We start from the raw sequence: 15334 nt of genomic DNA on the forward strand, positions 1-15334 counted from the left end.
ATCTATAATAGTTTAATAGAAGGGAGTTTATGAGAGAGGGAGCATTAGTAATGAGGCACAGGGGAAATAATGAAAAGCTTTGTGCTGGAGATGATGCCTGAGCTACAGTGTTAGGGGAAGAGTAGTACAATGAGGTGGAGGTAAAGAAGAGTATACATTTTAGATTGGAGTACAGTCAACGACTGCAAAAATTTGGAGATAGTGTCATTTGAATGGGAGTTGATGTCATTGTGAGAACAGAGAAGTCAATTTGACTGGGTTGCAGGATCCAGAGGGAGAGCAATATTCATTGAAGTTGGAAAGATGTTTCTGCCAGATTGTGTGTAAGGTTTTAAATGTGAAATAGTGGAATTTCTATTTTTATCGTAGAGGCAATGGGAAATTACCAGAGTTGGTTGAGTGATATGGTCAGATATGCACTTAAGGAAAATAATGTTAGCATTGTGTTTGAATGGACTATAGATTGAGGTAGGTAGACCAAGTAAGAGGCTGTTTGACCGGGTGAGAGGCTGAACTTAAGTAGTAGCTTGGTAAGTGAGAGAAGAGGCATATGTGAGAGATGTTATAAAGCATGATATTTGGCAACTAAATGATTGATCTTTTGGGATGAGGGAGAGAGAGGAATAGAGATTATCAAGCTTGTGAAACTGAAATATTGGAAAGCTGGCAGTATCCTGCATAGAAATGGGGAAGTTTGAAAGTGAAGAGAGTTTAGGGGAAAGATGCTGTGTTCTTTTTTGAACATAATGAATTTGAATTTTACTACAGGCTTGATGAAGAGAAGGTTTTAAATAGCTTTTTTGGAAGATGAACTTAGGAACTTAGGGAAAACTACTTTGGTACATTGGAAGGAGGACCCAATTGAAGCTGTATAATATGAACTTGTTTTGTATCCAGTCAGCACAGTTGTGAGATTTACTCCAGTTACATCACAAGCTAGGGTGGAGCTGTGGAAGTGGATTGTGGAAGTAATACACATTGATATTTATCTAGAGAACCAAGGGGATAGAACAAAAAAGGCAAGGGTTGTGGAGAGCAGAGTATTTTGCCATATAGACCCTTCTTCCTTCCCTTATTCTACACTTGTGGCTTCTGTTGTTGCATTTTATCTCGTAATTTTTTTGACTGCTTTAGCTTACTTAAATCCTCCAGATCTTTTCCATGTGAATTACTGTCTGTGTACTTTTGTAGTCAGTTCCCCTCTTCCTCTTCCGCCCCTAACTCCCATGTTGTACTTTGAATCTGTACAGTAGTATTTAAAATCTGATAGGAAAGAAATATTATCTTTTCAGATTCAGCCCATTCTAATCTGTTGTTCTTTTTGGACCAATGCTAGCTTGTAAAATATTAATAATCCTTTCCAGTTTGTATAAACTTTAATAAGCATGTTATCACTATTATTCTATTAGCAATCTTCTCCACAAATTGACAGTTCATCAATCATTACTTCATGTTACTAGTTATTTAACCAATTCTGAGTTTGCTTAAGTTACTACTTATGTCAAATTCTTCTATCTTGACTGATAAAAGATTTTGCTGGGGTAAGTTGGTGAAAACTAATTTATGGTGATAATAATAATTATGACAATAGTGGTGATGATGTCTAAGTTTTGATGTGTCACTGAGTCTGTGATCTTATTGATAAGGTCAGTGGTATCAAGCTGAAATAGAAATTATTAACCAGACAAAATTATCCTTGTGGACCATTTTTGTCTTAATTTTGAAGTTAATGTTTTATTGTATTTTTTACTTTGTTTATTTTTTATTTATTGTTTATTTTGTTAGATAGTTCCTACGGTCATCTTAATCTGCTTTGGTTTGCACTCAGGAGTGTTGTGGATCATGTGTCTGATAGTTCTGTTGTAGGTGGTTCAGAGCAGTACACACACTTGAACCATGCATATAAAATGTTGCTGTTTAATAGACCTATTTGAGAAGCAATTAGGTTCATTTGGCATAATTTTTTTTAAGATCCCTACCCATTCATTGATCATCACTTCTCTTTCCAAAAGTCCATAATTTTTTTTGTACAAGTAATATAACTTTTGAGTTTTCTGTTAAATAGTGCTAACTTGTTCCCAAGAGTTTTAACTGTCAGTAGTATTTTTATATATGCAAAGAACTAAATTGATGGAACAGAAATAAGTAGAAATTTTTTACTTCTATTTACTCTGCTTTGAAATCTTTTAATTATTTGCAAATGGTTGAGATTAATGTTTGCATTTCATACTTAATATTGCATATGTTTGGTTCTTATTTCATTCATTTGTAGTGAAATAAAATTTCACTGTAGTAAAATTTCACCAACAAAGTTAATTTAAAAAGCATCTTTTGACTGGTGCTGGGCAAGTTGCTTTAAACTATAGATTTTAGAGCAGTTGCTAATCTATGTTGAAAGAACATTTCTTCACTGGGAGTTGAAATTATATATCTGGACCAAAAATCCCTCCCAAAGTTACCCATCTTTTTTTCAGAAATCATATTTTTGACTGCTAATCTGCAATATATTTGTGCCTTGAGAATATATTCATGTTCAGTTTTCTGACTTTTAAGTATGCATTGCAAGATTTCCCTCCTAAAGATTCAAAAACTGAAATTTTTTCAACCTAGACTTTACATTTTCTTATGTTAATTTTGATGACTATGAAATAGTACCTTGAAATTGTTCTGATTTTCATTTCTCTGGTTATCAGTAAGTTTTAATATTTTAAAAATTGATTGCAAAAAATAAATGAGAGGTAGGGTCATATAAACTTCATCTCTCAAATTGCTAGTTTCAGTGTGAGCAAGGAAAAAAAAAACTTATTCAGTTTAAAAAAACTGATTAGTGATACCCTTTCTTTCCCCAATCCTATGTTAGTGGTTTTAAAATATTATTGAAGTAACTGAGATTTAGTTACAGTTACACTGTATAATATAGTAAATGTGTTTATTTCATTAAAAATTTTTGAGTCATGCCTGTTTAATAAACATGAATAGTATTAATGTCTTTAAGCAAGGCAGAATATTATGACCAAACTTTTAATAATTTGAATCATTTTATATAATTATGTGTGTATGTTTAGATATATAATACATATATATATATATTTTCCTTTTTAAATTGAAATATCTATCCTTTTCCCCCCCTCAGATTCAGTACTAAACATGGGTGCATTTTTGGACAAACCCAAAACTGAGAAACACAATGCTCACGGTTCTGGGAATGGTTTGCGTTATGGCCTAAGCAGCATGCAAGGATGGAGAGTGGAAATGGAAGATGCTCACACAGCAGTTGTAGGTATTCCTCATGGCTTGGACAACTGGTCATTTTTTGCTGTCTATGATGGTCATGCTGGATCCCGAGTGGCAAACTATTGCTCATCACACTTATTAGAACATATTACTAATAATGAAGATTTTAGGGCAGCAGAAAAACCTGGATCTGCTCTTGAACCTTCAGTGGAAAATGTTAAGAGTGGAATCAGAACTGGCTTCTTGAAAATTGATGAATACATGCGTAACTTTTCAGATCTCAGAAATGGGATGGACAGGAGTGGCTCAACTGCGGTGGGAGTTATGATTTCACCTGAACATGTCTACTTTATCAACTGTGGAGATTCACGTGCTGTCCTTTATAGGAATGGACAAGTCTGCTTTTCAACCCAGGATCACAAACCTTGCAATCCAAGGGAGAAGGAGCGAATCCAAAATGCAGGAGGCAGTGTAATGATACAGCGTGTTAATGGTTCATTAGCAGTTTCTCGAGCTCTGGGGGACTATGATTACAAATGTGTGGATGGCAAGGGCCCTACAGAACAACTTGTTTCTCCAGAGCCTGAGGTTTATGAAATTTTAAGAGCAGAAGAGGATGAATTTATCATCTTGGCTTGTGATGGGATCTGGGATGTTATGAGCAATGAGGAGCTCTGTGAATTTGTTAAATCTAGGCTTGAGGTAGCTGAAGACCTGGAAAAAGTGTGCAATTGGGTTGTGGACACTTGTTTACATAAGGTATGTAAATATTGCTATGAATCAATTGTCACATTGAGCTGGAAATAACATATTAAACAGCAGTTAGGATTGTCTAACCAGTAAAGATTTAGAGCAAAGATCTAAGATTAAAGATTGCATTAGGAGACACTTTAAACCCTAAGTCTTTTGTTAACCACAATTGATATTATACTGTTTTCCTATAATTTTCTATGTGACAATGGATGGTGGGGACTTGTACAGCTCTCTCTAAACTTAATGTGATTGTGGTGGGAGTAATTATAATTTGAACTTGAAGTGTGTACAAGTTGGGTTGTTTTAGGATGTATTTTTTGTGGCATAGCCAAACCTTTATTGTGGGTAATGACTCTAAATCATTATTTTTTAAGCATCTATTATGTGTGCCAGGCACTGTGCTAAGTGTTGAGAATATACAGAAAGGCAACAAAATAAATAAATAAAATCCCTGCTCTCAAGAAGCACATTGTAAACTAAGTTATACAAATAGGATATATACAAGATAATTTGGAGATAACCACAGAGGAAAGGTTTTAAGGGGGTATGTGGAAAGACTTCTTGCAGGAGATTGAAGACTGAAGGAAGCCAGGAGGCAGGGGGAGACAAAGAGGACAGGCTAGTGAAAACATTTGGCATTGGGAGATGGAGTGTCTTATAGTAAGGAGGCCATCATTCTTAAATGGCAGACAGTGTGGAGCCAGAGGAGTTAAGGTACAAGAAGATTGGAAAGGTAGGAAGGGTCCAGAATGGACAGGATTTGAAAAAAACCAGATAAAGGATTTTATGTTTGATCCAGAAGGATGATAAGGTGTCATTGGAGTTTATTGAAAAAAAGGAAGTGGACAAGTGATGGTCAGACCTTCACTGTAGGAAATAACCTAAAATTGGTAGTTATCAGCTAACTAATATTAGGTGATTTTTTCAATTGCTTTGTTTTTGACTTGATGCCAATGCTTTTTAACTTTTTTCTTTTAGCTATTGTTCATTCTAAAAGGGATGGTTTATACATGTATTTGTCAACCAAAATTTGGTTTAATTTCTTCACTGGTAGATCATTTATCTTTGATGTGTTTCTATCTTGTTGAAAGTCATTATCTGCACAGATAAGTTTTCAACATTCATCTTTTTGTAAACTGAGTTCTACAGTTTTCTACTTTCCTTCCTTCCCTCCTCACCCCCCATGACAGTAAGTAATCTGATGTTATACGTGTTTTAACATATTTAACATAACAATATTAGTCATGTTGTAGAAGAAGAATAGAACTAAAAGTGAGGAAAAAATGTGAGAAAAAGAAAAAACCTTAAAGTTTAAAAAAGTAAAAATTGTTTTGGTCCGTATTCAGATTTCATAGTTTTTTTCCTTTGGATGTGAATGACATTTTCCATCACAACTTTTTTAGAGTTGTCCTTGATCACTGTCCTTGATCACTGGAGCCAAGTCCATCATAATTTGATCACCACAAAATGTTGCTGCTGTTGTGTACAATGTTCTGGTTCTACTCAGTTCATTCAACATTACTTCTTGCAAGGCTTAGACTTTTCTCATGATTTCTTGAGAACAATAGTATTCCATCACATTCTTACTATAATCTGTTCATCCATTCCTTAAATCATGAGCATTCCCTCATTTTCCAATTCTTTGCCAGTGCAAAAAGAGCTGCCATAAATATTTTTGTACATGTGGGTCCTTTCCCCCTTTTTATGATCTCTTTGGCATACAGACCTAGTAATGGTATTGCTGGATTGAAGGGTATGACAGTTTTGGACATCGTTCCAAATTGCTGTCCATAATTGTTGGATAAGTTCACAACTCCCCCAACAGTACATTAATTTCCCAGTTTTCCATTTTCCCTTCCAGCATTGATTGTTTTCCTTTTTTGTCATTTTAGTCAATCTGATAGATGTGAAGTTGGTAGCTTTAATTTCTTCATTTGAAAACTAGCTATTTGTAACTTTTGACCATTTATCAATTGGGGAATGACTTGTATTCCCAAAAAATTTCACTCAGTTTTCTGTATATTTTAGAAATTAGTCCTTTATCAGAAACTAGCTGTGAAAGTACATTCCTTCTAATCTTGATTACATTAGGTTTTTTTGTGATGTATTATTTTTGTTGCTCTAAAGAACTTTGTTTTTCATTTATAAAGTTCTTTTTAGTATCTTAATACCTGTGTCTTTAAATTGTTATCATGGCAGGCTTGTCATATTGTTTCCTTAGTAATTGGTTTTATTGTTTCAATATCATCCTTTTTTCTTTGGTATAGTTTTTGTTTGGCTTTTTGATTAATCCAGATATATATGATTCTCAATTCTTTTTCTATGTATACAGTTTTTTTCTAATTAATTGCCTCTAATAGAGTGAGAATTATTTGATGAAGACTTTTTTTCCTTTTATAATCTTACAGGTTTTTATAGTACGATGATTAAAACTAATCTTCCATTCCTTAAAAATTCACATCGGGTGGTTTTTTAGTTGAAGCTTGTTAATCTATATCCTTTGCCCAGTGCAGGTTTTTTTTTTTTTGTTTATTTATTTATTTTTTGGGACTATGCATTCTTTTATTGAGCATATGAAGGGTGTTCCATGACTTTAGAAGTACAGTTTTGCAATTTTGTAAGATTTTTATGACAAGACAAAATGTTTATGAAAGTAACTGAACAAGAACCCAGAACTTCTGTGCAATAGCCCATAATTTATAATGTTGGTAGGATCTTTGAACCTGAGTTCTTCCTTTTCCTCTCCTGTGGTCTTGTTGATCTCTGAGTATTTTGTTAGTCTTCCTTTATTTTTGTCAAGGATCGACATGTGTTTTGTCTCCATGAGACCTTGTTCCTCTTTATAGAACTCTTGACCAGAAGGATTGACTATGCTTTTGGCAATTTTCTGTTTTAAAATTTTTGAGTCTTGATTTTATAATTGAGATTTATTTCTGTTTTTTCAAGGTAGTAGGGTTTAGTGGCTTGCCCAAGGTCACAAAACTAGGTGATTATTAAGTGTCCGAGTCTGAATTTGAATTCAGGTCCTCCTGACTCAAGGGTTGGTACTCAATCCACTGCACTACCTAGTGGCCCCTGAGCTTCACTTTATTTATTTATTTATTTATTTGTTGTGTTTTTGCAAGGCAAACTGGGTTAAGTGGCTTGTCCAGGGCCACACAGCTAGGTAATTATTAAGTGTCTGAGACCAGATTTGAACCCAGGTACTTCTGACTCCAGGGCTGGTGCTTTATCCACTATGCCACCTAGCCGCCGCCCCCCCCCCCCCCGCCCCCCCCACTTTATTTCTTGATGTAGTATTTTCAATTGTTCCATTCTCTACCTCTACAGTATTTTAGCATTTCAATATTTGTGCTTCTTTTAATAGCCCTACTATTGTCTGTTCCCTACATTCCTAGTAATATTCAAGTTTCTAATTAATTCTGTGATGCTTCAGTCTTATTAATCTGGGCAGGACATCTGTAGATCTGATTGCTGTCAAGAATTAAAATTTAGATATACTTTAAATTGAAATATAGAAAAGATCCAATGGAAATCATAACTTGAAGTATATGAACACTGTTGTAAAGCTTCAGATTTTGTTATAAACTACCTTTAAAGGAGTAAGATGTGTAGTTTGTGATTCTATATATTCTTTCAAAGCCTATAACCAAAAATAGTTTTCCTAAGTTGGAATAACATAGCTTTTTTTCCCTAGAGGTAAATATTCATGCACTGGATTATATGTTTTGTGTCAGGTGCTTATATTAACTTACTTATATTTTTATACCCCAGTAGTTAAACAGAAATTATGTGATTAATATATATATTAGTCCCTCCTTCTGCCCCCACCCACTATTTTAGAAATCAAGCATTGTGGCCAGAGAAATTTCAGTGTATTTATATTTCATTAACTTCTTTCTTAGGTTTTCTTGGGAACTTGTGTTTGTGTATTAAGCTTCTTGTGTGTAATAACTGAAATAAAAAAGGGGGGGGATTTGTTTTAACCACAGGTATATTTAAGAAACATTACTGCATTGAATATGGGAGGGAGAAATGTTTTTTAAAATGTCCATATTTGTAGCACTGGGTTAGGGTTAAATTAAGTATTCAAAAATTGTTGAGTATCTACTATATATCAGATAAGAAGGGTAGATAAAAAAATTTAAGTTACGTCATGAATCCAAGAGTCAAATGGAGGATTAATTATCTCACATACTAATTATTCTAAGTCACAGATATTTATTAAATACTGTGTGCCTCACACTGGTACTTTTAATTATAAAAGTTACTAGGAGTGAGTGTTCCTTTTATTTATTAAATAGTGTTATGACATAGTAAGTAAACCCAAGCAAACTTACAAGCAACCTACAAAATAGTCCAGGAAAACAGTTAAAAGAAACAGTACAAGAAAATGAGTCTGATTATATGTGTATCCTTATCCGTTTATGGCTTATTTTAAAAAAATGGCAGGGTATGTACTTTAATAAATTTAGTACTAAAATTTATTTGCTATATTAACTCTGAATTTTGTTGCCTTCAAATTTTACCTTCATGTAGCAATAGCTACTGTGTTTTATTGTACCTTTGGTTCTGCTGAGAAATATGATTTGGTGGAGTGTTTGGAGGAGATGTTAGAAAGAAATGCGATTTGAAGTGAATTGAAAGTTCAGTTTTTAGGGAGTAGAAAAGTAAGCCCTTTTAAAGTTTTTAGGAACAATACTATTAAAAATTAGGAACCAGGGAAACAATTTCATCCTAGAGACAGTAATCAACTGTTTAACAGTAGAAGTGCTTGATGTTTGTCCTTCATTCTCAGAGATCATGATATCAGTAATGCCATGACAAGCACATAAATTGAATTTGAATTAAGGGTAGCTGTGCTACGTCACCAACTTCTTTTTCTCCCCCAGAGCCATCTGAGTCCAGTTGTCAGATATGAATCAGGATGACTGAAGATGGCCCTGGATGTAGGGCAATCAGGGTGAATTGACTTGCCCAAAATCACACAGCTAGTAAATATCAAGAGTCTGAGACTGGATTCGAACTCCCATCCTCCTGACTTAAGCCAGCGCTCTATCCACTGAGTCACCTAGCTCCTCCAAGTAGTAGAAGTAGATAAAGACTAGAAATGGAAAGCTTCTTGTAGCCTAAAACGATGGCCTAGAATATAAAAATGAAGTTTTAATTTTGTTGTTTAGGCAGTTGGTAACATAAAATGTTGTTGAAGATTAGGGGTACAATCAGTGTAATTTTTTGAGAATTGGAGCCCAAAATGGATTGTAAAGGATGAGGTTATAGCAGTAATCTGCATGAGAAGTGAGTCATTACATTGTGGATTAAACTTTCGTGGTTCCACTAGGAATAAAAAGGGATGAGTATGAATGATTTTTTCTTTTTTTTTTTAAAGGAAAAGTTTGTCAGATATGGAAGATTGCTGAGAGGGGAAAACAATGAAATTTTGAGCCTTGGTGATGGAAATAAAGGGACATCATTTAGAGGGTGAATGCATTCACTTACCCATTCTCTGCAAAGAAGAAAATATTTTGGGAATCTTTTTCCTCCATATTCCTCTTATCCCCCTTTCCCTATATGTTAGTTGGGGAGGGGGACTTATTAGAGTGGTTGGCAAGATAAGTATTCATTCCTAGAGAAATGATTGCTTTGAGGAGGGATATTGTAAGAATTTAGACTTGAAAATTTTAAGTTAATTACTTTACGTAGTTCTGTCTTGACTAAGCCAACCACTTGGTTATTCATGGTAACTGAGGAGTACAGATAATTGAAGCCCATTGGTATTTCTAAAATATTATGCAATAATTTCATTATTTTCCTCTACTTATATCTTACTAAAATTTCCACTAAGTCCTAAAAACTGGCTTGTTTCATTTATTTTTAAATTTTATTTTATTTTCCCATCTACCATCTACTATAGATACTAATGAACATCGAAATTACATCAATAATTGATATCCCAGATCTTCAATCCCTGAATCATTTTAGAAAATTCACTGTCTATGGAAGTATTACCCTGTCTAGTTTTAGTCTTCAGCATATTGGTTTTTCTAGAGGTAAAGACCATTAACTACATGTATTAAGATATAATGGAAGATTATTTACCCCCTATATATTTTTTGTTAAACATTAGATGAAAAAAGCATTTAGCTAATTCCCCATCTTGAGAACTATTTAGATAGGCTGAAAGTCATAAGAACTTTATGAAGGAATATCTAATAGTTCTCAAGATGGGGGGAATTAACTAAATGCATTTTTCATCTAATTGTTTCTTATTCATTAACCTATAAGACATTTCTGACTTAATTAATGATCAGTAAATTACAAGCTATGAAAGCATTATGATTAACTTCAAATTAAATAAAGAAGTACATGGGTTATTATCAGTAGACTTTTATTTAACTTGTTAATTCAAATAATTGATAATTTGATAGGAATTTATCAAAAACAAATAGATTATGCAGATATTTAATATTGATATAGTGCTGTAACTTACATATTTGACCAAATCAAAAGTTTTAAGTAATAGAGAATTAAAAGTACAGAGACATAAAAGTAGAGCATATGGATGAATGCTTATTTCTGGTAGGCAATTGTCTTTTCCATCATTTGTTTATGTTAGAAAGAATGCCTTCTAATTACATCCCTAATATTGTCCAAGAGCAGGGAGGTTGTGGATTTTTAACTGTTTCATTAGGTAGTGCTTTTAGCTCATGTTTAAATCTTCTTAACTGTAGAACAGAAAAACTTTTAAGGATGTGGTTTTTAGCATCATACAAACTTTTGAATTCTTGTATATTTAACCTATATAGGAAAGATGAATGGGACATAATATAAATCAAGAGGTGTGGAGGCTCTTAACTCCATATAGAATATTTGTTATTTCCTTTGTCATATTCAGCCTAACTCCTCCAGGTTATGCTACCTTAATATTATTTTGTTTCTTCTGTTTTTGGTACATGAATAAACAGCCGGAAAGATAAGTATTTGAGTCAATCATTTTTTAATCTTTTTGTAGTAAGTAATCATTAGTTGTTCCAAAACTTGTCTCTCTTGCTTTTAAAATGAATTTGGGGGGATATTTCACAAATTTTACCTTGAAATTTTTATTTGAAATCCATTGCAAAAAGGAATGCTTAGAATATATCATACTTGATTGATTATATTAAAAAATAACAATGACCACTTACTCTCTTTGTGAACTTGAACAAATCACTTTTCTCTTTTGAATCTCAACTTCACCTGCAAAATAATGTTCTCTAAGATCCCTTTTTATTTTATTGATTTAATATTTTCATTTCTCTGTAAAAGATAATTTTCTGAAGATATCTTCCTCCCATCCTCCCCCTGCCATCCTAAGGTAGCAAAGTAATCTGATAAAGGTTATTCTTGGACAATCGAGTAGTAAAATCGTGATTTTTCCTGTGAAAGAAGAACCAAAACAAAAAGGGAAAAGCTATGAGAAGGAAGGAAAAACCAAAAGCGAATTTTAAAAGGTGAAAATAAGAGGTGGCTAGGGGGCGCAGTGGATAGAGCACCGGCCCTGGAGTCAGGAGTACCCGAGTTCAAATCCAGTCTCAGACACTTAATAATTACCTAGCTGTGTGGCCTTGGGCACACAGCTTTAACCTTTAAAAAAAAAGGTGAAAATAGCACACTTTGATCAACATTCAGATCCTATAGTTATTTCTCTGATTTTGGATGGCATTTTCCATCAAACGTTTTTTAGAATTGTATTTGGTTGTTGTATTGCTGAGAAGAATTAAATTTGTCAGAGTTGATCATTACAGTGTTATTATTCTTTTTGGACAATGTTTTCCTGGTTTTGCTCACTTCACTCATTATCAGTTCACGGAAGTCTTTCCAGGGTTTTCTGAAATCTGCCTGGTCATTGTTTCTTATAGAGCTATAATATTCCATTATATTCATATTCCACACCTTGTTCAACCATTCCCCAATTGATGGACAACCCCCCCAATTTCTAATTGTTTACCATCAAAAAGAAGACCTGCTAGCTATGTAAGTCTTTCCCCCTTTTTTGTGATCTCTTTGTGATGCAGATCTAAATCTTTTTTAGATAGAAATCTGCATTTATTTATTTATTCATTTATTCATTTGGGTTTTCGGAAGGCAGTGGGGTTAAGTGGCTTGCCCAAGTTCCACACAGCTAGGGAATTATTAAGCGTCTGAGGCTGGATTTGAACTTGGGTACTCCTGACTCCAGGGCCGGTGCTCTATCCACTGTGCCACCTAGCCGCCCCCCGAAATCTATATTTCTAATCATAGAACCAGAAATGGCAGGGATTGCAGAGATCATAGTATGCTAAAACTGGAAGAGACCTCAGAGATTATCTGATCCAATTCTTTTTTTTTTTTTAGATCCAGAATATTCAAACTCAGAGAACTGAAAAGTGACATCCCAAATCTCCAGTAAAAAATATCCAAATTTGCTCTCCTATTACTCTGAATTTTTGGTCATAGTTCTGCCCTCTGTCTCTGGGGCCAAAACAAATTTAATGTTTTCTATAAAAAAAACTTTTTCTTTTTGATTCACAATTCCTATCATGCAATTTTCCCTTTTAAATCTTCTCTGGATTAAACAGAGGTCCCCTCCCCTTAATAGTTATTTATCCTCTGTTGATTTAGTGAAGGGGAATGGAGAACAAAAGACTCCATTAAATTTAGTGATTAAAAAGGTCATTAGTGTTTTTGAATAGACAATGGTTAGTAAAATGAAATAGTAAAAACAGATTGTGAAAGGTTGAGGAGTAAATGGTGAAGGAATGGATATCTGCATGCCTTTTGTCTTCTAGAAATGTGGCAGTGGTGAGGAGAGGAAAAAATGACCATGGCTTAAACTTTTTGACTCACCAAATTTGGGGAAGATTAAAAAATTCCTTTTTTTCTTTTTTTTTAATTAAAGATTTTATTTATTTTGAGTTTTACAATTTTTCCCCCAATCTTACTTCCCTCCCCACCCCACCCCCCACAGAATGCAATTTGTCATTTTTTCTTTCTTTCCATGTTGTGCATTGATCCAACTTGAGTGTAATGAGAGAGAAATCATATCCTTAAGGAAGAAACAAAAAGTATAAGAGATAACAAGATCAGACAATAAGATGTTTTTTTTCTTCTAAATCAAAGGGAATAGTCCTTGAACTTTGTTCAAACTCCTCCACTGTTCTTTATCTCGATGCAGATGGTATTTTCCATTGTAGACAGTCCCAAATTGTCCCTGATTGTTGCACTGATGGAATTAGCAAGTCCATCAAGGTTGATCATCACCCCCATGTTGCTGTTAGCGTGTACAGTGTTTTTCTGGTTCTGCTCATCTCACTCAGCATCAGTTCATGGAAATCCCTCCAGGCTTCCCTGAAATCCCATTCCTCCTGGTTTCTAATAAGAACAATAGTGTTCCGTGACATAAATATACCACAGTTTGCTAAGCCATTCCCCAATCGAAGGACATTTACTTGATTTCCAATTCTTTGCCACCACATATAGGGCCGCTATGAATATTTTTGTGCAAATGATGGTTTTACCCTTTTTCATGATCTCTTCAGGGTATAGACCCAGTAGTGGTATTGCTGGATCAAAGGGTATGCACATTTTTGTTGCCCTTTGGGCACAGTTCCAAATTGTTCTCCAGAAAGGTTGGATGAGTTCACAGCTCCACCAACAATGTTGTATTAATGTCCCAGATTTCCTACTACTCTTCCAACAATGGTCATTATCCTTTCTGGTCATATTGGCCAGTCTGAGAGGTATGAGGCAGTACCTCAGAGAAGCTTTAATTTGCATTTCTCTAATAATTAATGATTTAGATTAATTTTTCATATGACTGTAGATTGCTTCGATCTCCTTATCTGTAAATTGCCTTTGCATATCCTTTGACCATTTGTCAATTGGGCAATGGCTTTTAAAAAATTCTTTATCAAAGAGGAATCCCTGAAATTAACTGTGTTTCTAAAGGCCAACTTTTTTTTTTTTTAAGGAGATAAAAAAAGTTTCAGACAATAAGAACCTATTTAAATTGGAATCAAATTTGGGGAAACTTGTCAGATTAGTTCAGCTTTCCTCTACATACAAGAAGACTGCTCTGTCTCTTCCCCTCTTCTCCCTTTGATGATTTTCCAGTCAGTAAATTGGGATTGAATCAGGGCTAAAAGACTTCCTTGGATTATTTGCCTTAATTCTTCTTCCATAAACATAGATTTCTCCCATCCTCAACTCCACTATATAGCTCCTGGAAGATTAAAAGGAGATAACACTTTGTCTGCACTCCTTGAATTACTCTTTCAAGGAATATAAATTTGTTGTCCTGCAAGCAGTAACCCTTTGATATAGTGAAGTATGCAAAAATGATCTAAGAATAAAATTCCTTTTTATTTTAGTTTAAATTTTGGAGATAGTTCCCTAGAGTTGATATTGATTTTGTGGTTTAATTGAAAAATTATTTGTTTTGTAAAAGTGCTTATTTGTTGGGTGGCTTGGTGGTACAGTGGATAGAGCATCGGCCCTGGAGTCAGGAGTACCTGAGTTCAAATCCGGCCTCAGACACTTAATAATTACCTAGCTGTGTGGCCTTGGGCAAGCCACTTAAGCCCATTACCTTGCAAAAAAACTAAAAAAAAAGTGCTCTTTTGGAAATTATAATTTGTAAGGTGTTTCAAGAATTATGGATTCTGTGTTGGAATCAAAGAGGTAAAGGTCATTTGTTTTGTCCTTGTTGCATCCATACTTTGCTTTACCTTGGTTGTCCTAGTATTTTTTTTTTCCTTCTTTAAAACAACTCTCCACAGCAAAATTGTGATAAGCACTGTTTGACTGTGTTTTATAGGGCCAGAACCAAAAAAAAAAAACCCTCTTTTATCTATCTCCTGCCCCTTTTTATATATGGGGTATAGTCTTAGATAGGGCAGCTAGATGGCGCAGTGGATCCAGCACTGGATAGGAATTTGAATCCTGCCTCAGACACTTGATACTTACTAGCTTTATGACCTTGGGCAAGTCACTCATCCCTGAATGCCTTGCATCCAGAAATATCTTTAGTTGTCCTGATTCATATCTGGCCACTAGACCCAGATGACTCTGGAGGAGAAAGTGAAGCTGGTGATTTAGCCCAGCCTCCATCACTCAAATCTGATTCATGTGCTTGTCATGGCACCACCTCCCTGATGTTGTGGGCTTCTTCAAAAGTGAAGGACAAAAACTCAAATAATATCTTTAATAAAAATAAATTTAAAAAATGAAGGACAAACAATATTATTATAGAATTGAGGGAATTTTGCATCTAGAAAAGAATAAAGGGCCTAGAGAAGTAGAATAGATGTAGCTCATTGTAGTATAATTA

The 15334-nt window shown here is 34.4% G+C and overlaps 1 protein-coding gene across 5 annotated transcripts in view; it reads left to right on the forward strand.

The window, feature by feature from the left end:
- Window positions 1-15334, forward strand: part of PPM1B (protein phosphatase, Mg2+/Mn2+ dependent 1B) — a 77184-nt gene that overhangs the window by 44702 nt on the left and 17148 nt on the right. For all 5 annotated transcript variants that reach the window (XM_074204996.1, XM_074205003.1, XM_074205015.1 and 2 more), the window contains one exon: window positions 3134-3993. In XM_074204996.1, the coding sequence (XP_074061097.1) occupies window positions 3134-3993 (860 nt within the window). The remainder of the gene's footprint in view (window positions 1-3133; window positions 3994-15334) is intronic.

The sequence above is a fragment of the Macrotis lagotis genome, chromosome 1 (genome assembly GCF_037893015.1).
Source record: "Macrotis lagotis isolate mMagLag1 chromosome 1, bilby.v1.9.chrom.fasta, whole genome shotgun sequence".
Lineage (NCBI taxonomy): Eukaryota > Metazoa > Chordata > Mammalia > Peramelemorphia > Peramelidae > Macrotis > Macrotis lagotis.